Raw genomic sequence first — 20,836 nt, 5'->3', positions numbered from 1 at the left:
CTGTATCTGTCACAACCCCAGCAGTATTTGCAACACAGCGAGGGCACCTGACTTCCAACAGAGCCCCTCAGAGACCTGGTGTTCAAACAGTAACATGGCATTCTCTAAGTCACAGAAGTGGGGCAGACATTTGGCCTACAGGGTAAGGCACCCACATCCTACCCAGCAGTCCCTGGGTTCAGCTCCCAGCTCTGGCTTCCTGCAAGCCCTGAACGGCAGCAGTGACGGCTCCAGGGTTGGTCCCTGCCACCCACGCGGGGACCTGGATGGTGCTCCCGCTACCCAGCTGCATCCCCAGCCGGGGGCCAGTGTACATGTTTGGGGACTGAACCAACAGCTGGAGCGCTCTCCCTCCCAAGTGAAGAAATAAAAATGTCAATATCTAGAAACAAAGGAGAGCTCACAAAGCAAATACAATAATCGCACTCTACTCTGCACCAAGTAGACCACGGGGCTGTGGGCAAGATCAGCCAAGGTCAAGGGTAAACTGGGCCCTGGGCAGGAGTTGAAGGGAGACAGAATATATTTAGGCCCCCACGTGGAAGAGCTTTGAACTTCCCCGGCCGCCACCAACAGACATGGAGCTCTGCAAGGCACAGGAGGCAGAACTTGGAAACCAGCTGGGTACACAGCCCTGGGGTTTTTCCAGGGAGACCCCAGCTGACCGCTTGCTGGGGGTGTTCTAGAGGGGACTCTGCAGGCGGGAGCTGGACCACCAAGGCCCTCTGACACCCACCGGTTCCTCCACACTACCTGCTCTGGTGGGTTGTTAATGACAACCCCAACATATGGACACCTTATGCCCTCCCTGCCTAAGAGCTTCACACAGGTTAACGACTCTAAGTCCTGTAATCATGAGACAAACCCATCGTCCCCTGCACAGATAGGGAAATTGAGGCACGGGGTACTTTCAGCCCAAGGAACACAGCCGCTGAGTTGGGGCTGAGCAGTCTGAGGCCAGCACAGCTCTGCAGGACTGGCTGAGGCACAGCAGAGCCCAGAGTGGCAGGGGGCACCAGGAGGCCCCTCCCCTGACAGCAGCCCGGCTGCGCCCATCGTGCTGGGGAGGCCCCGTACCCGCTTGGTCTGCTCCAGCTGCTCCGCCAGCTCCTCCACGGCCTGCGAGTGCTTCTGCCGCATCTCCTGGATCTGGGCCTCGTGGGTCCGAGCCTCGTCCTCAAGGGTCTTCTTCAGAATGTTCACTTCCTGCTCACGTTTGGACCTGGACGGAGAAACCCCTCAGAGCGGAGGCCGAGACCCGGCAACCCTCCCTGGCACAGCCCCCGTCTGCAGCTTCTCTCCCCACGGGCCCCCTGCTCAGCTACCCAGCTGACGCCCAGGCTCGCTGACCCTTGTACAGGCTGAGCCCACCCTCGCCGCACCCTCCAAAGCCACGCTCCCCTGCAGATCCGCTACGCAGAGGGCAGTGCCGAGGAAGCCCCGGCTCCGTGCTCTCTGGACGAGGTAAGCCGCATGTGCAGCCCTGCTCCGGGCCCCCGCCCTCGGCGGCCAGGCAGCCCCAGGCCGCACCTGAGCTCCTGCTGCGCGGCAGTGGAGTCCAGGGTGTCCTCCAACTCTGTCTTCAGCGCCTCTAGCTCCTCCCCCAGGTCCCGTTTCTGCTTCTCGGCTTTATTCCTGGAAGCGCGCTCGGACTCCAGGTCCTCCTGGAGTTCGGAGATCTGAGATTCCAGTTCCCGGATCTTCTTGAGGGCCATGTTCTTCTGGGCAGCCTCTTCTTCCACTCTGCCAGAGAGACCCTGTCAGCCTGAGGCCGTGGCCCCTTCAGGGCTCCGCCTGCAGGAGAGGCCTCAGAGGGGCAGAGGGGCAGCCAACGCTGTCCGTGCAGTCACAGTGATGGCAGAAACATGGGGTATCCCAGACCCGGAAAACCTCAGAGACCCCTTCATCTTCCGAAGGAAGACGCATTGCTTTATATATATATATCATATATAAATGATATGTATGATAAATATAAATATAAAATATATATAAAATCTATTATATATAAATACATAAATATAAATACATACATACATATATATATATATATGTATGTATGTATATAAATGGGGCCAGTGCTGTCCTGTAGCGCAGCAGGCTAAAGCCATGGCCTGCAGCACCAGTATCCCACATGGGTGCTGGTCAGAGTCCTGGCGGCTCCAATTCTGATCCATTAGCTCCCTGCTAATGTTCCTGAGGAAGCAGAGGAAGATGGCCCAGGTGCCTGGGCCTGTGTACCCATGTGGGAGACCAGGAAGCAGCTCCTGGTGCTTGGCTCTGGCCTGGCCCACCTCGGCCATGGTGGCCATGTGGGGCGTGAACCAGCAGATGGAAGCTCTTTCTCTCTGCCTCTCCTTCTATGTCTCTCTCTGTCTCTTTCTCTGTTTAACTCTGGCTTTCAAGTAAATACATTTTCAAAAACATTAACTTTAAAAATGTCACACGAAAAAGGAAATACTCCTAAAAAGCTACAGTCCATCAGACTGCAATAAAGTGGCAGGCAACGAGCTGCAGGCTTCCCTTGGTTTTGTCTCACTGAAGGTTCCCCGAGTGTTGACAATGGCAGAGGCTGTGCGTGGGGGAGGCGGGCAGGGCTTAGATGGGAAATCTGTATCTTCTGCTCAATCTTGCAATGAATCTAAAACTAGAAAAATAAAGTCTGCTTTTTTAAACAAATGTGTGCCTATAGCCAAGAATTTTTTAAAAAGAAAGTGTGTGGGCGGGTGACAGAGCTGTGGATGACTCTGGATTACCAAGGAGAAAGCCACCCAGCACCCCAGCACCCCAGCCTGTGCTGTTGGTGCCTGGGAACTTCCGAAGCCGCAGCGGAGGGAACGCTCGCTCTCGCTGGTGCGGTGAGCCTGGGCAGGCGCGTGCTCTGGCCGGCGGCCACGCGGGCGGCCTGGGCCTCACCTGGCCAGCGCGGCCTGGAGCTCCTCCTCCTTCTTGGCCAGCTGCATCTTGAGCTCAGCGATCTGTGCCTGCAGCTCGGCGATCTGGTCGCTGAGGTCGGTGGAGTCTCCCTCCAGCTTCCGGCGCGTCTTCTCCAGCTCCTGCCGCTGCTTCTCCTCCCTGCGGAGGCGCTCTGGGGGCGGGGGGGTGGGGACCTCAGCGGCCACAGCTCTTCTGTGTTCAACGACTTACACAACCAGGGCCAGAGGCCTGCACGACACACAGCCAGTCACACCTGACCCCTGGATGTGGGACAAGAGCGCCGCCATGTGCGGTCCAGTGCCCTGCCGGGTCTCTGTCTGCTCTGTCCTGCAGGCACACCATAGCTTCCTTCTCCAGCCCACAGGGACAGGTGTGACTCTCAGCGCACAAGGCTGAGCGCCGGATGGCACTGCTGGGTCAGGGGCACGCAGCAGGGGGTGTGTGTTTCTGACTCATCTACGGCTTCCTTAACACTTGCTGGTGTGAAATGTCTCTCAACCTGGTGGTCCTGCCCTCCGGAACGCCTTGGACGGCCAAGTCCTGCAGGCTCCTCCCGGTCACACACACACGAGGGGTCGGCAGGGCTGGGACACTAGGCTGGGGAGGACGCTGCTGGCCGGCAGCCCATACCCACCCCGCGTTCACCAGCCGGGCGTGGAGCTCCTCCAGCTGTTTCAGGCTCTCTCCCTCCCTGAGCTGTCCACACCTCTCAAGGGGCTGGGGGTCTCAGCCAGCCATAGGCCTTCTACCGAGGCCTCCTCACCGCCACAGTCCCCAGAACACGGGAAACGAGGCAGGACCGGTGAGCCTGGCCCACATCCAACCACGATCTCCTGCGGTCTTCCCAGCAGCTCGAGTGTGGCACGACGGGTGACACAAGGGTCTGGTCTGAACCACAATTCATGGGAACCAGCCAGAGCAACCAGGTGCTGCCGCGGTGCCCTGGCCATGTTGGGCCTCATGGGCAGCAGCCGAGCGCTGGGTCACTGGAGCCAGGGCCCCCGGCAGGCGGCCCAGGCCATGCCCTCACCTTCCAGGTCCGTGATCATGGCCTCGTGCTTGTTCTTGAGCTTGGCCAGGCTCTTGGACTTCTCCTCCTCCTCCATGAGGTTGGTGGTGAACTCGGCTATCCTGTCTTCCAGCAGCTTCTTCTCCTGCAGGGTGGGGGTGGGCCAGGCTGAGCGGGAGCGCACAGGACGCCACAGCTCTCCTCAGAGCACAGCCGGCCCAGGAATGGAGGAGCGGACACAGGCAGAGCCTGGCTGAAGGAGCACGGGATGTCCCGCACGAAGCCACCAAGGCGCCCCAGCTCCGCAGGGGACAGATGTGCACAGTGCCACAGGGAGGGCCTGACTCGTCTCAAAAGCCAGCGAAGAGCTCAACTGCGGGGCAAAGGCAAAGCTTCCTGGGGCCGTTCATTCGGGGGGAAATCCCCGCGTGGCTCCGGGAGGAGGGGCCGCCCCGGGCAGCCATGCGGCCTGGCCCACCTTGGCCAGCTTGCAGTTCTGGTCCTCCATGATGATCTGCTCCTCCTCCAGCTTCTTCAGCTTGGCCTCCGTGGTCACCTTCTCCAGCTGCAGCTTCTGCCGGGCGCTCTCCTCCTCCTCCAGCTGCTCCTCCAGTTCCTGCCGGGAGCCGGAGAGAGGGTGGGAACGGTGGCTCTGCGAGCCCGGCAGCTCGGCCAGGATGCTGCCCAGCCCCGCAGGGAGGGGTCACGCATCGGACACTGGGGTGCCAGGCAAGATGCCCGCAGTACTGTTCTGGGGGCACCCTTCAGCCAGCTTCCCGCTGGGCAGGGTGTGGAGGGCAGAGCTGCCGGCCCTCCACTCCCAGGTCCCAGAGCAAGAACAGCTGGGAGAGCTGAGAGGCCCGGATAGAATAGCCAGCCCGTGGGGGAAGCCCGGCAGCTGTGCCCATGGGCAGCGCGGGCACGCGGACCCCGATTCCTGTCCTGAGTCAGTGGGGCCTGGTGGGGAGCCCGACTCCCATCCCGAGTTGTGCCCAAGTCAGCGGGACCGGCGGGGAGCCCAACTCCAGCCCCGAATCAGGGCCCGGCAGGGACTCCAGTCCCGAGTCGGCAGGGCCTGGTGGGGACTCCCGCCCTGAGTCAGGGCCCGGCAGGGACTCCCGTCCTGAGTCAGTGGGGCCTGGTGGGGAGCCCGACTCCCGTCCCTGTCCCCTCCCCGAGTCGGCGGGCCCGGCTACCTGGATGTTCTGCTGCATCTTCTTCTTCTCGGCCTGCAGGTGCTGGCAGCGCTCCTCCTCCTCCTCCACGCGGGCCTCCAGGTCGTGGCAGATCTCCTCCAGCTCCTGCTTCTTGGCAGTCAGGCGGGCTCGGAGCTCCTCGGCCTCGGCGCACAGCTCCGTTTCCGCCTGGAGCTGCTCCTGCAGCTGCAGCTTCTCTGCCATGAGCTGCAGAGGGCACACAGAGAGCACGCACTTGCAAGCTGCTCCCATGGCTCCAGGGCTCGAGCTCCCAGGGCTCGAGCTCCCAGGCCCCTTCCAGACACCATGTTCTCAAGACCTCTGAGAAACAGCCGGCCTCCAACTCAAACCCCCAGAGAGACTAACCACCCTGTTCCTCCAGCACCTGGGGCAGCAAACATGCCTCCCCCCTGGTGGCCAGCAGGGGGCAGCACCCACCTGAGACTGCAGCGTCTCCATCTCCGTGAGCCTGTTCTCAGCAGCCAGCTGCTTCTCTCGCACCTTCACCAGCTCCTCCTCCTTGGCCATCATCTCCTCCTCCTGCCGGCTCACCTGCAGCAGCGGCTTGACCTAGGGGAGGAGAGACACGAGCTTGCCGGAGTCCGAGGCCACGCGACACACCGGGGAGGAGACGCAGGGGGTGGACATCAGGGTGGCCTGCGGGCCACAGGCCGCTGACCTGCCCGCTGCAGCTCGGGGCAGCCATCCCCAGGCACGAGGATGTTCACAACAGCGTTGTTTGCAACAGCAAAAGGTCAGGAGTGGCATAGAGGCTCGCGTTGGAAAAGCAGCCAGGGCTACGGCACGTCCCCCGAGGACGAGAGCGGACATCGCAAAGGCCATGCTTGGGAAGGAATTGTAAACGGAAAGTGCAGAACACAAGACTGTTTACACAGGGGAGGCCCAGCTATGCGGGAATGTGTGTGGTTTATACAGCTGAGATGTATGGGGGGAAGAGTGAGAACAAATACAGAACTCACTGCTGCTGGCTCAGGTGAGGCAATCATGGGTGAACTTCCATTTTCTGCTTTATACTTTTTTTTAAAAAGTTCTTACATATTATATACGAGAAACAAAAAGCAAGCTGGACAACCTTAGAAATAAAGGGAATTTTTAAAAGGCTAGGGAGGGCCAGCCTGGTTGTGTACGAAGCCTCGGGGTGGCTTCGCGGGAAGGCAGGGCCCCCGGCAGGGCGTGGGGCTGCAGAGTCCTGAGCCTTCACTGGTGGGAGCTGCTTGCTGAGCCGAGCCAGCCCAGCCCAGCCCAGCCCAGCCCAGCGCCAGAGCAGGCCACGGCCACGGCCATGCCCAGCAGACCAACGACCACAGGGCACGACTGCTGTGGGGGCAGTGGGCCCTCGCAGAGGCCGGCGTGAGCCTGTGTGTCCCCGGCGTGCCGGCGCGCACCCACCTTGGTGAAGAGCCGCCACCACTGCCAGTTCCGCAGCTTGAGGTAGGCGGCGCAGTTCCTCTGCAGGACCTTCATGGCCGTCAGCTGCTGCTGCCGCTTGGCAAACGCCCTGTGGGGTGGGGCACACGGTCAGCGCGCAGGAGACACGCCCCGCACAGCTCTGGTCTGCCCGCTGACGCTTCTCCGGGTTCCCGCCCCTGCTGGCAGAGGCTGGCCTCAGGGGCGAGCCCCAGCTCTCCCACGTATGAGCTGTGTGACACGCGTCGTGGATCTTGCAGTGGGTCTGGGTCACCACACCGCCCCCTCCACTCAGCCCAGTCTGAACCACAGAGACCCTGCTCCGAGTGAGGCTGTGACTTCGGCTGCCCCTTCACACAGCCTTTGGCTGGCGCTCTGCAAAGGGGGTCGCAGGGTGGCGACTGGAGGCGTTCGGACCCACGCAGCGAAAGGCCCGTTCGTTTTCCCAGGGCCCGGAGCTCACACTGGGAACGTGTGACCGGAGAAAAGACACAGGGGCCCAGAGGCCGTGCGGAGCTGCTCTGGACTCAAGGACGCCTCCGCGCCTGGGTGCACCAGGCCCCTCGGGGGCAGGCAGGCCTGGGGTTGTCCCCCAGGAGTGACACATGAGGATCCAGCGAGCAGGGCTGTCAGCATGGTGAACCCACGCAGACCCCACCCCTGCAGGTCACGCTAAGCCTCTGTGGAAGTGCTCACGTCTGCTTCTTGGACGTGGAAACCCCAGCAGTAGGGACCAGGACAGCCCGGCGGCACCCGAGTGCCCCAGCGCATGGCTGGCTGGTGGGGCACCGCGGGCCTCGTGTGTGGGGGTGCCCTGGGACTCACTTCCTGGCCAGGTAGCCCCGACAGCAGGCCTGGAATCCTATGATGACGTCGGTGATCTTCAGGTCCCGCTCCTCCTCCAGGTGGGCCAACACGCCCGCCCGGAAGAAGACTTTGCTCTGGCCGATGCGGTACAGGTTGCTGTCGAGCTCCAAGGCTTTGATCTAGACGGGAAGGGAGCAGGCGATGAGGGAAGGGCGGAAGGGCTGCAAGAGGCAGTGGTCAGTCCCAGGAGCCCCCCACGCCGGAAGAGACAGAGCAGGGCTGCGGGACGAGAGCCAAGGGACGGTGGGCTCCCGACGAGCACGGCTGCAGAGACAGAAGCTCGAGGTAAGGGGGATCTGAAGCCGTCCTCCCACCTCTGCACACTGGAGCCGCGCTCCACACACACCCGGCGCAGGTCCCTCCAGCCGGAGGCGGCCAAGAGCCACGGACGCTAGGACGCAGTTCCGCATCGAATGCTAGTCAGAGGGCCCTGGCCTTAGCCCCTGCAAGGCCACACTCCCCCAGCCGCAAAACAGGAATAACGCGGCAACTTAAGAAACAGTTAAAGCAAATGACAGCGCCTCCTGCTGGCTGTGGGAATTACGAGAACGCAGGGAGCGCGCTTAGTCCTGGCTCAAGCATCCAGCGAAGGGCAGGAATGAGCAGACGCTGTCGCTCCTGCCACAGGGCAGCCCCAGGCCAGAGCCGGCTCTCAGTCATGCCCACAGGCAAGGCCTGTCTGCTGTCTGTCTCAGGAGAAGGGACTAGGGACAGCCCCAGGCAGTCCCACTGCCAGTGGGGCTTGAGGGACCGTTGGTGACCACAACTGGCCTGGGTGGTGTGAGATGGGAGGGAGTCTCAGGGGAAGGACAGCATGCAGGCACCTCCCCTCCCCACCCTGGCTTCTCCTGCAGTGCGGGCGGAGGGAGGGACGGCAGGTACCTGCAGGTGAACACGGCTCAGCTGGCCGGCAGCTGACCAGGGCACCACGGCGGCAGGGTGCCCACAGGGAGCAGGCCCGCCTGCCCTGCCCTCCCACTGAGAAGTGTCTGGAGAGCAGGACACCATCCCTTCCCCTCCTGAACCTCGGCCTCCCTGTCACTTTGCACACCGTAGGTATTTGGATGTTTTTCTTTTCTCTTTTTCTCCCTGCTAGCCCATCCTCTCTGATACTTGGGAAGATTCTAAAGTAAAAAGAGACAACAGGCAGTGGCTGCTAGCCCCGGACATGCCAGAAACAGCAGGAGGCCAGGAGTAGGAAGACCTGGGCGGGCTCCAGCCCCAGCCTGGCCTGAGTCACTGTGGGGCCGTCACACTCGCACGGGGAATCCGGCTTCGGAGAGTGCGCTACGCCATGCACGAGAGGAGTGCGAGTGCTAGCCGCACAGATTCCGGTAGCGTCAGGCGAGGCCCGCCGCCCCGTCCACCACACTGGGCGTGAGGATCAGAGGCCGCAAGAAGCAAGAGATGGTTCCCCAGCTGGGAGAGACCAACTCTATCCAGGCGCCCTGGTCCCGACCGTCACCCTGCACCCGCGGAGGGCAGACAGGGCACTGGAACACTGGAAGGCGTGACACAGCATGGGCACCGCCCAACCAGAAGAGGCGCTCCAGCAGAACCCGCACCAGCCAGGAGGGCGCCCCCGTCCAACCCCAGAACCCCGGCAGGAGGAGGTAGCTCGACTCACCATGAGCACACAGGCCTGCTTCCCGTCCATGAAGCCCTTAGGGATGGAGTTAGGCGTCAGGATCTCATACCTGAAGGAGGACAGAGAAGCCCGGTCATCCGGGTTCCATCCTGCACACCCGGCGCACACCTGGGATCAGGGCCAGCCCCAGGCTCGGCAGGCGTGGGATTCTGCTCACAAATTCTAAGGAAAGAGGGCTCGGACAGTCCCGTCTGGTCTTTTCCCAGCTGGAGGACCTGAGGCTTGGCGTTTTCTGGAAAGGGGGTGGGAACTCCCATGGTGCTGCTTTCTTCTCTCCAAGACAAGCCTTAGGTTGGGCTTCCTGGCGCTGACTGCCTAGAATCTTCATCTGTAGCCCCCGCCCCGTTATGCTCACCTTCCCGGGGGTGCAGCAGAGAGCCGCTAATAAACAGATGGCTCCCGCTAGCAGCCGGTGCCACACACGGGCTCGGGGACATGGCACGGTGCCGGTGCCAACATCCGGGCACACACGGCACAAGCTGCAGGGCTTTCCTCCACTTCCAGAAAGTTCCTGACCCCACATTTCTAGCTGATCCTTAAACATTTCTTTCCACAGCTCCTCTAAATGTAGACGCCCAGGTGATGACTTCGGTCCCAGTAATACAACAGGGAGATCTCTCCTCGCACAAGGGGTGCGGCACAGGAGGGCAGTGTGAGGGCTGGGCAGACCTCAGCTGTGTGCACAGGGGACACGGGGACACGGCTCCCATGAAGGTCCCTGCTGCGGAGCAGCCCCTGAAGACTCGGTCCACGTGCAGCCGGACCCAGGAGGGGCCCAGGCGCTGGCTCACCTCTGCCGGAACTCCTGGAAGACGACCCTGTTGGGGAAGCCCTGGCGGCAGATCCGGATGCCCTCCAGAACACCGTTGCAGCGCAGCTGGTCCAGCACCAGATGGGGGTCCAGCTTGCCGGCCTGGAGGAGAAAACAGGCTCGTGGACTCGCTTTTGGAGCTGGGCGCTGGGAAAGAGGGGACCGGCCCGGCCTCTGAAAGTCCCAGCGAGCTGCTGCAGGCCCCTGGTCCTGCCAGCCGAGTGCCATCACCAGCTTGGGGAGAGGCTACAGGGAGCCCCCAAAGCAACAGAAACACGGGCTACAGATGCCGTGCCTCTCGTAGGCCAGCCAGGAGCCAACCCATAGGGGGACTCCACGGAGGGCTCTCCCCCTGCTGGGGGACACAGCCACGGGCGGAAGGCCCTGCGTGGCCGTGCCCTGCCCTCACCCTGCACCACGCCACCGAGCAGCCGCACCTTCTTCTCGTGGTTGGGGATGATGCAGCGGACGAAGTTGGGGTTGGTGTTGCGCAGCGTGGCCATCAGCTTGGCCAGCTGCTCCTTGTAGAGCTGCCCCACGGTGCGGAACATGCCCTTCCGCGTCTTGAAGGCCCCGGGCAGCGCCGTCTCCGACATGCCGGCCACCTGGTCCAGGCCAATGATGCGGTCCACTGCAGAGATCACACAGAACACGTGAGTGGCCAGCAGTCCCGCTGCGGAGCGGAGGGGCAGGAGACAGGAAGACCGACAGCAGGACAGTAGGGAGAGACAGTGGACAGCACCACCTTACTGCTGGAGACGGCAAGGAGTGCGGAGAGCATTTCCAAGAGCTGAGCGGACCTGACCGCAGACCAGGAAGCAAAAGGAAAGCCCCAGGGTCACCAGGCCTGTGCTTGTCGGGGAGGGGCGCATCTGCCCAAGGCTAAGCTCAGGTTCCATCTCCTGTCACGCTGGCCTAGTGGTCAAATGCCTGGCTCCAGCTCCCGATCCCAGTGTGTTGCTAATGCAGACTCCGGGAGGCAGCAGGTGATGGGCAGCTGGGTTCCTATCATTCAGGGGGGAGACCCAGACTGAGTTTTCACCAGTGGCTCCCACCCTGGCCCAGCCTCGGCTGCTGTGGGCATCGGGGAGCAAACCAGAAGATGGGAGCTCTTTCTGCCTCTCAAATAAATGTTAACAATCATCTATCTTGCCTACTCTGGAAGGTCCTACCCCCAAAGAAATACGATACAGCAGGTCACATGTTTTGCAGTAGAGAATCCTGCGGTCTTATGGCCCCTTTGTGGGGAAAAAAAAAAAGCAGTCCCTTGATTTCCCTGTGATCTGCACCTGACGGCCCTGGGCTAGGGGTGAGCAGGTGCACGCCCGAAGGCTGCCCTGCCACTGTCCGCAGGACTCTGGACGCCCTCCCTCTCTGGAATCAGCCTGCAGAGACCCCTCAACCCGGGGCAGAGCGTGGCGCTGGCTGGGGTTGACAGCACCGAAGAGCCGCTGCTGCCCACGAGGGTTCCCGAGGGTGAGGTTCGCTTCTCTACCCCACTGCATCTCCTGGCTCACACGTCTGGACCCATCTCAGGGGAAGAAGCCCTTGTCCCTTAAGCTCAGGATCAGCAGCAGTGAGCGGATCCCTTCCTCTAAAGCAGAAAACATGCAGCCCAACGTGGCCAGTTACTGGAAACAGTTTTAACCACGAGCTAATGTCCCATTTGAAGTCTCCCGCTGTGAATGCAGACATTAAGAGTCCCGAGGGAGGGGCCGGTGCTGTGGCACAGCAGGTTAAAGCTGCAGCCTGCAATGCTGGCATCCCACAGGGGCACAGGTTCAAGTCCCGGCTGCTCCACTTCCGATCCTGCTAACGCATCTGGGAAAGCAGCAGCAGATGGCCAAGTGCTTGGGCCCCTGCACCCACGTTGGGGGCCGGAAGAAGCTCCTGGCATTGGACTGGCTCAGCTCCAGCTGTTGTGGGCATTTGAGAAGTGAATCAACGATGGAAGACCTCTCTCTCGTTTTCGATTAAATAAAATAAATCTTAAAAAAAAAAAAAGGACTCCTGTGGGAAAGCCCATTTCCTACTCCTCTGTGGCAGTTCCCTATGACTTACTAGAAGACAGCAAAAGGAACGTTTGCTGAAGCAAACCAGGAGCGCAGACAACACCCACGCACCAGCCTGTTCAAATGGAAGCATCTTGGACCTTACACAGCCACCACAGCGCCTCCTTCACTGGCTACCAAAGGCGTCCTGGGAGCGGGAGGCTTGCGCAGAGGCAGGTTAAGGGTGGCCCCACTAGAACGGGTACTTGGACGTGTGTGGCCTGCCCCCAGGAGGGCTGGGCCCAGGTGGAGCAGACATTTGTTTGCTAAGTGACTGTCACAAAAGCCCTCGCGGCTTTCCGGTGCACAGACGCCTGGCGGCACGCAGCACCCTGGTTCTCACGGTTTCTGGTGCACAGACCCCTGGCGGCACGCAGTGCCCTGGTTCTCACGGTTTCTGGTGCACAGACCCCTGGCGGCACGCAGCGCCCTGGTTCTCACGGTTTCTGGTGCACAGACCCCTGGCAGCACGCAGCGCCCTGGTTCTCACGGTTTCTGGTGCACAGACCCCTGGCGGCATGCAGCGCCCCTGGTTCCCATGCCGAGACATGCGCAGCCGTTCAAGCAGGAAGGCAGCCCCCTCTAAAGGCGGAGCTCAAGGGGACCTGGACACTAAGGCAATGATTTTCCACGTAAGATACATAACGTGCCGTGCCGGCAGCACCTCACTGCCACACCCTGCCAGGTTTTCTACAGGAGGCCTGCGAGGGGCACAGTGGGGGGAGACTGCCCAGGAGCCGCTCAGGGGGCAGGGGCCTGGCCAGGCAGGAAGGGCCGCAGGCTGGGGGAGACTCGGCAGAAGCAGGTCTTGCACAGTCCTGGGCCACACCACACACAAGCAACACCACTGAGAGCAGCCGGTCACCTGGTTCTAGGTGGAGAATGGGAAAGCGTTGATAGAAATAGGCTCTCTGAGCGCTCTGCATCTCTGCAACAGAGAGGTTAAAGCAAAACCCAGGCAGAGGAGAGGGGAACCCACAGGAATGATGAAGAACCCCAAAGGAGAAGGCAAGGAGAAGGCAGAAACAGTGCGGCACGGGGCAGGACACCTGCGCGAGGCTGGGGTGTCCCGGCGTGGGCTCACAGCCACGGCCGTCTGCGGCTGGCAGAGCCCGACAGGCGCCCTGCCCCAGGGGGGCACAGCTACGGGGCACGCTCAAGGGCGGAGAGGGCAGAAACCACTGGCCTGCGCCCAGCGACAAGGCAGGGAGCTGTCCCAGGAGGCAGAGGGCAAAGGGCGTACCATCCTTCCACAGCTCCGACACGAACTTGTCCGAGGACTGGTGCAGGAGGGTGGCGATGTTGTCATTCAGGGGGTCCATGTTCTTCATCAGCCACTCGTCGGCTTTGTAGTCCACCTGCAAGAGCCCCAGAGCCCAAGTCACAAGCTGCTCTGTGGCCACGAGTGCCTGTCTCCCACGAGGCCCAGCCGGCAGGAACGGAGCACCCCCTGCCCTCATAGCTCCAGCCCCAGGGGGCAGCGACACAGGACACGGACAATGAGCTATCAGGAAGTCGTCCGCTGTGGCACATGCGCCCTGAAACAAGGCAAATCCCACACAGCGGGCTAAGACCACGTTGTGGCCGCTCCGTGGACACTGGTTCTGCTTTTTTCTTTTTTTAAAGGCAATATGAACATAAAGAAAAAAATCCTGGGAGGACACGCATCAACACGCTGACGTTGCAGTCAGTCTTTGCTTTCTGTCTTTTTGGCACGTATGTTTCTCTAATGAACATGCATGCTAGCCTTCCTGTCTTTGAATACAGTCGTAATAACACAAGCAAAACAAGATGGTGCTTCCATCAGAAAAGGTCCCTGAACATGACAAACACAACAGCAGGCATGCCAGCCCCTCTCCTCTAAACCCAGGGTCCACGCCTGGCTGCCCAAAGCGAGGTGTCTGAGGTTGGTTTCTTTGTCCTGGGGGCCCACGCATGCCTGCGGTGAGACACCCAGAGCCCGGGCCTGAGGGATTCTGCCTTGGCTCGGCTGGTGCAGCATAGCCAATCTCCTCATGCAGGGGCCCCTGGGAAGGCTTTCTGGTGGTCCCAACTTGGCGGCAGTGTGTGTAATTGCATAAAAGCCCTCCCACAGCCTCCACGTGGATCAGCCCGTGTCCTTCTCCAAGGCGAGGGTGCAGATGAGGCTCAGGAAGCGCTCCTCCGCCGGCTGGGAGACAGCGCTTGAGCCGCCTTGTTCTGGGGAGTTCTCAAGGGGGCAGCTGCACAGCCCAGGCCGGGCGGCGCGGGGCACGCGTGGAGCCCAAGGACTGCACAAGGACCGTGCGTGGCACGGGATGGCCGCTAACCAGGACACGGCCAGCCCGTGGGACCGCAGGTTCGGGCTGCGGCTAACTGCTAGGGACCTGGTGTGAGGAGCAGAGATCTCGCTGAGAAAAGCCCGAGTCTAGTCTGAGCACGGACCTCGCAGGCGAGTTAGGAAAATGACAGCAGCCGAGCGTGGAGAGCAGGTCTGCCACGTCCAGTCTGCGCAGCCGCCCACGGTGGGGGCTGCTCCCCAGCCCCGCCCAACAGGACAAGTTCGGCCATGGCGAGAGATGATTCCACTGACTCCGGTGGCCAGAGGCCATGGGTACTGTCCCCAGCCCCCCCCTGGCACGGGACACACACAGGACAGTCCCCGGGGGGACAGAGAATCAGGGGTGCTGAGACCAAGCGGCTCTGCTCCAGAGCACGGACTTGTGCCACACCCTGGGCCTCGCAAGCTCCTTGAATCCGTGCTGGAAACCACGGCTCAGAGACGAAGTGACCGGCCCAAAGTGACACAGCCTGTGAGTGGCAGAGCCCTAGCTCCGCCCCCAAGCTCCACATGCTGACAGGTCTACATACTGCACCACGCTGCAACCGGCCTGACACCGCCCGTGTGAAAGCAGACGACTGTCACCGGTCCACACTGCCCCCAAGTCCCCCGCCTCTGCCTGGCCCCCGGTCCCGGGGACTCCCCCGCCTCTGCCTGGCTCCCAGTCCCGGGCACTCCCCGTCTCTGCCTGGACCCCGGTCCCGGGCACTCCCGTCCACTGCCTGGCTCCCAGTCCCGGGCACTCCCGTCCACTGCCTGGACCCCAGTCCCGGGGCCCCCCCGCCTCTCCCTCCCCCATCTCTTCCCCCCACCTCTCCTCACCTTGCCAGCGTAGTGGATGATACAGAAATCTGCTTTGTCCTTCAGCTGCCTGGGCTTCTGGAACTTGGGGTGGGCGCCCTGCTCCTGCATCACCTTCTCCACAAAGCTCTTGTCCGTGGCTTTGGGGAACCAGCACTCCTCATCCAGCAGGGCCAGGATGCCGGGGGGGCCTGCCTGCAGGAAGCACGGTGCCAGCACAAGTGAGCAGGATGTGGGGGCTCGGCCCTGCCAGCCGCCCCAGAGGAAAAGCAGCAGCACCGCAGATGGCACTCTGTGCCCGCGTTCTAGAACCTTCTAGAACCCTCTAGAGCCTCAACTGGAGCTGAGACTGGCCCAGCGTCTCACTGCTCTGCAGCGCCATTGAACGGGGAGGTTTGATGAGAAGTGCAGCTCCACCAGCCCACGCACCAGGGAACCTGGGTGCAGGGTGTGCTGGGGCCTGCCCCTCACACGATCCTGACGCTGAGGAGCCAGCAGCTGCCCAGAGACACCGCCTCCCACCTCTGGGTCTGCACCACCGTGTGAGGCAAGAGCCCCTGGGAGCCCACTGCCTACTGCACAGTGAACCCAAGGACGAGCCAACAGACATTGCTGTGAGACAGCGGGCAAAACTTGGGGCCAGCTGGCTTCTTGTTAATCGGAAAATCCAACTGATTGAGAACAAAACAAAAACCATCGTCACCGAAGTAACTGGTTTCACGTGGGGACCGTGGCTGTCTTCAGTTCCCCTCCCCATCGGCAGTGCTTTCAAAGGGACTTTGTCCTCGACTTCTCTTAGTGAATGACTCCAGGTAACTCTGCTATAACCACACTCCAGCAACTCACGATTCCAGAAGAGTATACTCAACTGTCATCAAGAGGGAGCCCAGAGACGGATCTGCTTCACCCTCAGACCTACAAAACCAACAGGTGACCCCAACTCCCCCTGGCAGGTGCTTTACCTCGGAACTGGCTGGAAAAGGCACAGCTGATGCTGTGGGCTAAGAACTCCAGGGCCACGTTAGTGCCAGGGTAGGGGGGGTGGGTGCAAGCTTCTGCAGGTGCACCTGGAGACAACACCCAGCACCCAGGGGCTGCACAACCTTTCCACACAAAAGCACGGCTGTTCCTTTAAGGCAAAGCACCCGTCAGGTGGATGCTGCTGGGTGGCCAGGCCCAGCCACACCTGCTCTGGCCAGCAGCTGGGTGAGGCCTGTCCACAGCTGCTGCCCGGGCCTCTCCGGCACCAGATCTAAGCCCCTGGGCTTAGTCTTCCAGGAGGGGAGCTGGACACTTCCACGAGCAACGAGAGCTGGAGGCGCGGAGCGAGAAGCCAGGGCGGCGGCCAAGGCAAGCTGGGCTCTTACCGGCTTCTCAATGAGGTCGATGCAGGGCTGCAGGTCGAGCCCGAAGTCGATGAAGTTCCACTCGATGCCCTCGCGCTGGTACTCCTCCTGCTCCAGGATGAACATGGTGTGGTTGAAGAGCTGCTGCAGCTTCTCGTTGGTGTAGTTGATGCACAGTTGCTCGAAGGAGTTCAGCTGCGGGAGGGAAACAGCATCAGCCAGATGCGCCCAGGGACCCCTCGGGGCCACCTCCCACTGCCGCCATCCGTGGCCAACTGCTTGGAGGCCTTCCCTCTCTCCGCCCTCTCTCGGGAGGGCCCATGGGCCTCTCAGCAATCTGGGAAAGCCCTTCTCAGAATGATGTTTTAAAATGCAAAAGAGGGCAGTCACCCACATCCTGCCACACGGTGCCGAGCACCAGCCAGCCATGGGCTTAAGAACTTCAAGCTTCGAAGAACGGCTGCGTGCAGACGACACAGCCAGATCTCTGCAACAGCTGGGCAGTGGCACGGTCACAAGCACCAACCAGCGCCACACAGCCGTGCTCTGGACGTTCTGTCCCACTCATGGGGGCGGGGGGCATGACTTCACTAAGAGATTAAAAAATGTTCCCCCTTCCAAATTCACAGTTGCCTGAACCCCACTGTGGACCTGGTAAACAACTCTGGTCTACTGTAGTTCCCCGCTTCCTCCTAGTAGACCTCAAAGTCTTCATGACAGCGACACTATCTTGTTCCAATGCTCAGTGAACATCTGCAGGAGGAAGCACTCGCCCAGGGAGCCTCCAAGGCCATGACCACAGAGGTGCAGCCTTTCTGGCTGGCAAAGGGCGCTCCGGTTTGAGTGCGCCCAACTGACATCTCAAGGCACAGCACACGGCAGCCCGGACTGCGGGGACCAGGGACAGAGGACTCGCAACCCAAGGAGGCGGTGCCGGTGGGCAGGACGGGCGAGGCTCACATCAAAGATCTCGAAGCCGGCGATGTCCAGGATGCCGATGAAGGAGGCGCCCTGCCGCTTGGTCTTGTCCAGAGCCTTGTTGATGCGCAGCACCAGCCAGCGGAACATGCGCTCATAGGTGGCCTTGGCCAGGGCCTCGATGGCAAAGTCAGCCTGGGAAGGGGAGAGACAGTGAGGGAAGCAAGGGGTCACACACGAGGACTCTTAGAAGCCCCTCGGCTCCACCCCAGCCACTTCACTTCTGGGCCCCCTCCAGAGACACAGCCCTAGAGGGGGGAGAAACAAGAACTAAAAGGCTCGCGTACAACCACGGTCACTGTCGCGTGACTTAAAATGACGAAAAGCTGAACACCCTAACTATCCACCAACGTGGGCGCGGTAAGCGCGCAGCTTTGCAAAGACCCTCTGAAGAGAGCGTGAGCGCACACCAGCATTTACAGAAAAAGGGTCACTCCAAAAGGACGCGGCTGGGCTGAGGTTGCTAAGATTAAGGAAGACTCCAGATCAGAAGTGAAAACGTGAGGGGCGGGCGCAGGGGCCGGTGTTTGAACAGTTCCGTAATGAAGCCAGAGCCCCACCGAATTAGAAAAACAAGTAGAGAAGCGCGCCGGAAGCCAGCTGCCCACAGTCCTCCTCCCTGCCTGGAGCACGGGTGATCTTTCTCCTCCGCTCAGCTTTTCTGTACTCCCTTAAGCGTGCGCAGTACTTTTGTGATGGAAAAAACAAAGGCTCTGCCTCGACTGGGAGGGAGATGAGCAGTGGGCAGCGACCACGCTCGCTGCCTTTGGCCGACTGTCCTCGGGGGTAACGGCCCCACAGAAGCACAGCAGCTGTCAGCACCCAGGGTGACGGAGGCAGCAGGGACCGATCGCTAGGCTCCTCAAAGTACTCGAGAGATGGCACTGGAACCTTAAAAACCCCGCGGGCAGCACCACGACAGAAACCAGAAGCCCCGCACAGGAAAGGGGAAGTGGCCAGGCCTGGGAGGACCCCGGCTCCACTGGTCTGGCACAAGTGAGGAAACCCTTGCTCATCTCTCACACACGCAGCCAGGCAGCAGGTGGTGGGCACACAGCCGCCTGGCACGGGCCTGGAGGATGACAGATGCCACCGCCACCCTGGCACCAGCAGGCGTCGTGCTATGGAAACATCAAGTTCTCGCTGATACCAGAGGATGTGCCGACGTCCTCTGCAACCCCTCAGTCTAAAGGCACGCTGGCGGGACGGGCAGAGGCACAGGGCCCGAACGGATGGCAGCCCCGAGGCCTGAGGCCTGGAGCACATCACTCGGCTTCTCTGGGGCCCGCTTCCTCCAGCCGGAAAGGGACTAGTGCCACCTGGCTCTCTGGGGCGCGACAAGGACTGAGTAAGGAACACACGTGGAAGTGCCTGCCAGGAGAGGCCTTGGCGCGATAAGAAAGCCAGAAACGAAGGAACAGCAGGACGGGAGGAACGGAGCAGAGCGGGTCTCCCACTGCTGACGGTCCAGGGCGGACCTCAAGCCGCGGCCCTGCAGCCCAGCCGCCCCGGCCGCAGGGCACTCACCTGCTCTTTCGTCTGCGCCTTCTGGACGTAATCCCGGCCCACCTTGATGCGCGGCGTGAGGATTCCTCTGGTGAAGTCGGTCACGTTGATCCCCAAGAGGTGGGACACCTTTTGGGCGGCTAATTTTTCAGAGTAAGAAGGGGAGGGGTACAGAGTTTTAATTAGACCCGAGGGACAATCCGCTCCCTCCTGGGAGCCGGGACAGAAGGGTGCGGTGGTAACTGAGCAATCATTACCCGGACGACTGAACCCGGAGCAGGCCACGGAGCCCTAGGGGGCAGGGAGGAAGGCGCTCTCCTGCCCCTCAGCCACAGCTTGGGTGTTACAGGGGTCTCCACCCCCAACAGGGCTGACGGGAGACAGGCCCACCCCAGGGCCAGAGAGCTATCTTTTACCACCCTTACACCCACGTGTTTAATTTTTTAGACTCTGGGAGGCCACATCTGGGCTGAGGAATTGACATGTATCTGCAGGGGACCCAGGAATGGCAGTGGCTGAGTCGGGTGCCGTCACAACACGCGGTGCTCACAGGCAAGGCCCGTGTTGCGGGGGCGCCCCAGCAGAAATCGCTGTTTGAGCAACCCAGACGAGTCTCGGGAACGGCTGGGGGCCGTCTTGGCCCACGCGATCCTAGGTTTTTCTAACTCAGTCTGATGCTGATTCTGAGACAAAAGCAGGGTCGTGTTTGTGTGCACTGTACACTGCACAGAAGCTAGAGTGACAGACGGAGACCCAGGTCTGGAACTTCCTCCCGGCAAACCCCCGCCCCGGAGCTGGGGTGCGGGGCCCACGGTGCGACCTGTGTTGTCCGGCATGGACGCCTGGTCAGTGTTCCGCTCCTTCTTGAAGACAATGTTGCCGAGCTGAAGGACCCCGGAGATGACCCGCAGCAAGCCTTGGGGTGCGAGCAGAGGCGGCTCAGAGGCAGGCAAGGGGGTAAGCCCTCCCCACCCAGAGTGGGTCACTCACCAGGGACCCTGAACAAGACCCTGGAGCCACGGGGCACCAGCTCTGACCCAATGACAAGAGGTGGACCCAGCTGCCTCAGAGGGCTCACCCCTCCCTGCCATCACCCCCACAGCCCTGTACCCAGACACGTGCTCTGGTGACCCTCCCAACACTTCTGAATCTGGACCAAGGGGCCTGCTGTCTGCTTGTACAAATAAAGTTTTATTGGAACACGGCCATGCCCATTCATTTACATCTTGTCTGTGGCTCCGCTCTTCTGTGACAAGCACTGTGCCCCAGAGTAGACACGGTATACTCCCTCACCGCCCCATCCTTCTATGACTAACGCTCCCAGGCCAGGGATACAGGGCCCTCTTCCCTTCTTCCTCCAAGGAGCCGAGACCCCAGGGGCCCGCCCCTGCTGCTCTTCATTCTGGGTTTCACCAGCACACAGAGCCTATCCCAAGCCTCCCCCACACTCTGGTGAGACTCAGCACGAATGGATAGGCCAGGGTCAGCAAACGCCAGGGCTGCAGCAGCACACCAGGCCTGGGCCGTCCAGCACTCATCCTGTGTTCCCCTCTGGGACTCCGGCGACTTACAAGTAAGCCGGGCACTCGCATCTGAGGCACCAGGTTCCCACGCACTCCAGGGCTTGCTCAGAACCCACAGGCACTCTGCCCCACTGCCTGAGGGTGCGGGGACCTGCCTTCCCTCCCACCCTCACCCGGGCCGGCCCGTACCCATCTGCTCCTCCTCCGGGATGCCCATAATCCTCATGGCCTCCATGGTCTCCTGGAACATGTCTTTGTCCTGCTGCCCGGGGATGGTGACATGCCCGTTGGACAGGAAGCGGTATTTGTTGTATGGCTCCAGCAGGAGGTCAGCTGTGAGATGGGGAGGACAAGGGCGGCTCAGCGAGGCCCCGGCTGATCTCAGAGGTTTGGAAGTCTGGGCGACAGCCCCTGAGCC

General features: G+C 61.3%; 1 protein-coding gene across 1 annotated transcript in view; it reads right to left on the bottom strand.

Annotated features, from left to right (window-relative positions):
• The window catches only part of MYH9 (myosin heavy chain 9), an 85,348-nt gene that overhangs the window by 8,846 nt on the left and 55,666 nt on the right, over window positions 1–20,836 (bottom strand). Inside the window, exons 9-27 of the mRNA XM_062202903.1 lie at window positions 20,608–20,751; window positions 19,716–19,811; window positions 18,917–19,035; window positions 17,372–17,524; window positions 16,433–16,606; window positions 15,087–15,260; window positions 13,188–13,302; window positions 10,331–10,524; window positions 9,874–9,995; window positions 9,062–9,131; window positions 7,393–7,553; window positions 6,550–6,658; window positions 5,578–5,709; window positions 5,140–5,346; window positions 4,422–4,559; window positions 3,965–4,088; window positions 2,914–3,085; window positions 1,531–1,743; window positions 1,078–1,222 (exon numbers count right to left, since the gene is read on the bottom strand). Coding sequence (XP_062058887.1) covers window positions 1,078–1,222; window positions 1,531–1,743; window positions 2,914–3,085; window positions 3,965–4,088; window positions 4,422–4,559; window positions 5,140–5,346; window positions 5,578–5,709; window positions 6,550–6,658; window positions 7,393–7,553; window positions 9,062–9,131; window positions 9,874–9,995; window positions 10,331–10,524; window positions 13,188–13,302; window positions 15,087–15,260; window positions 16,433–16,606; window positions 17,372–17,524; window positions 18,917–19,035; window positions 19,716–19,811; window positions 20,608–20,751 — 2,762 coding nt within the window. The remainder of the gene's footprint in view (window positions 1–1,077; window positions 1,223–1,530; window positions 1,744–2,913; window positions 3,086–3,964; window positions 4,089–4,421; window positions 4,560–5,139; window positions 5,347–5,577; window positions 5,710–6,549; window positions 6,659–7,392; window positions 7,554–9,061; window positions 9,132–9,873; window positions 9,996–10,330; window positions 10,525–13,187; window positions 13,303–15,086; window positions 15,261–16,432; window positions 16,607–17,371; window positions 17,525–18,916; window positions 19,036–19,715; window positions 19,812–20,607; window positions 20,752–20,836) is intronic.

This window comes from Lepus europaeus, chromosome 10 (genome assembly GCF_033115175.1).
Source record: "Lepus europaeus isolate LE1 chromosome 10, mLepTim1.pri, whole genome shotgun sequence".
NCBI lineage: Eukaryota > Metazoa > Chordata > Mammalia > Lagomorpha > Leporidae > Lepus > Lepus europaeus.
This window is presented reverse-complemented; position numbering and strand designations above follow the sequence as displayed.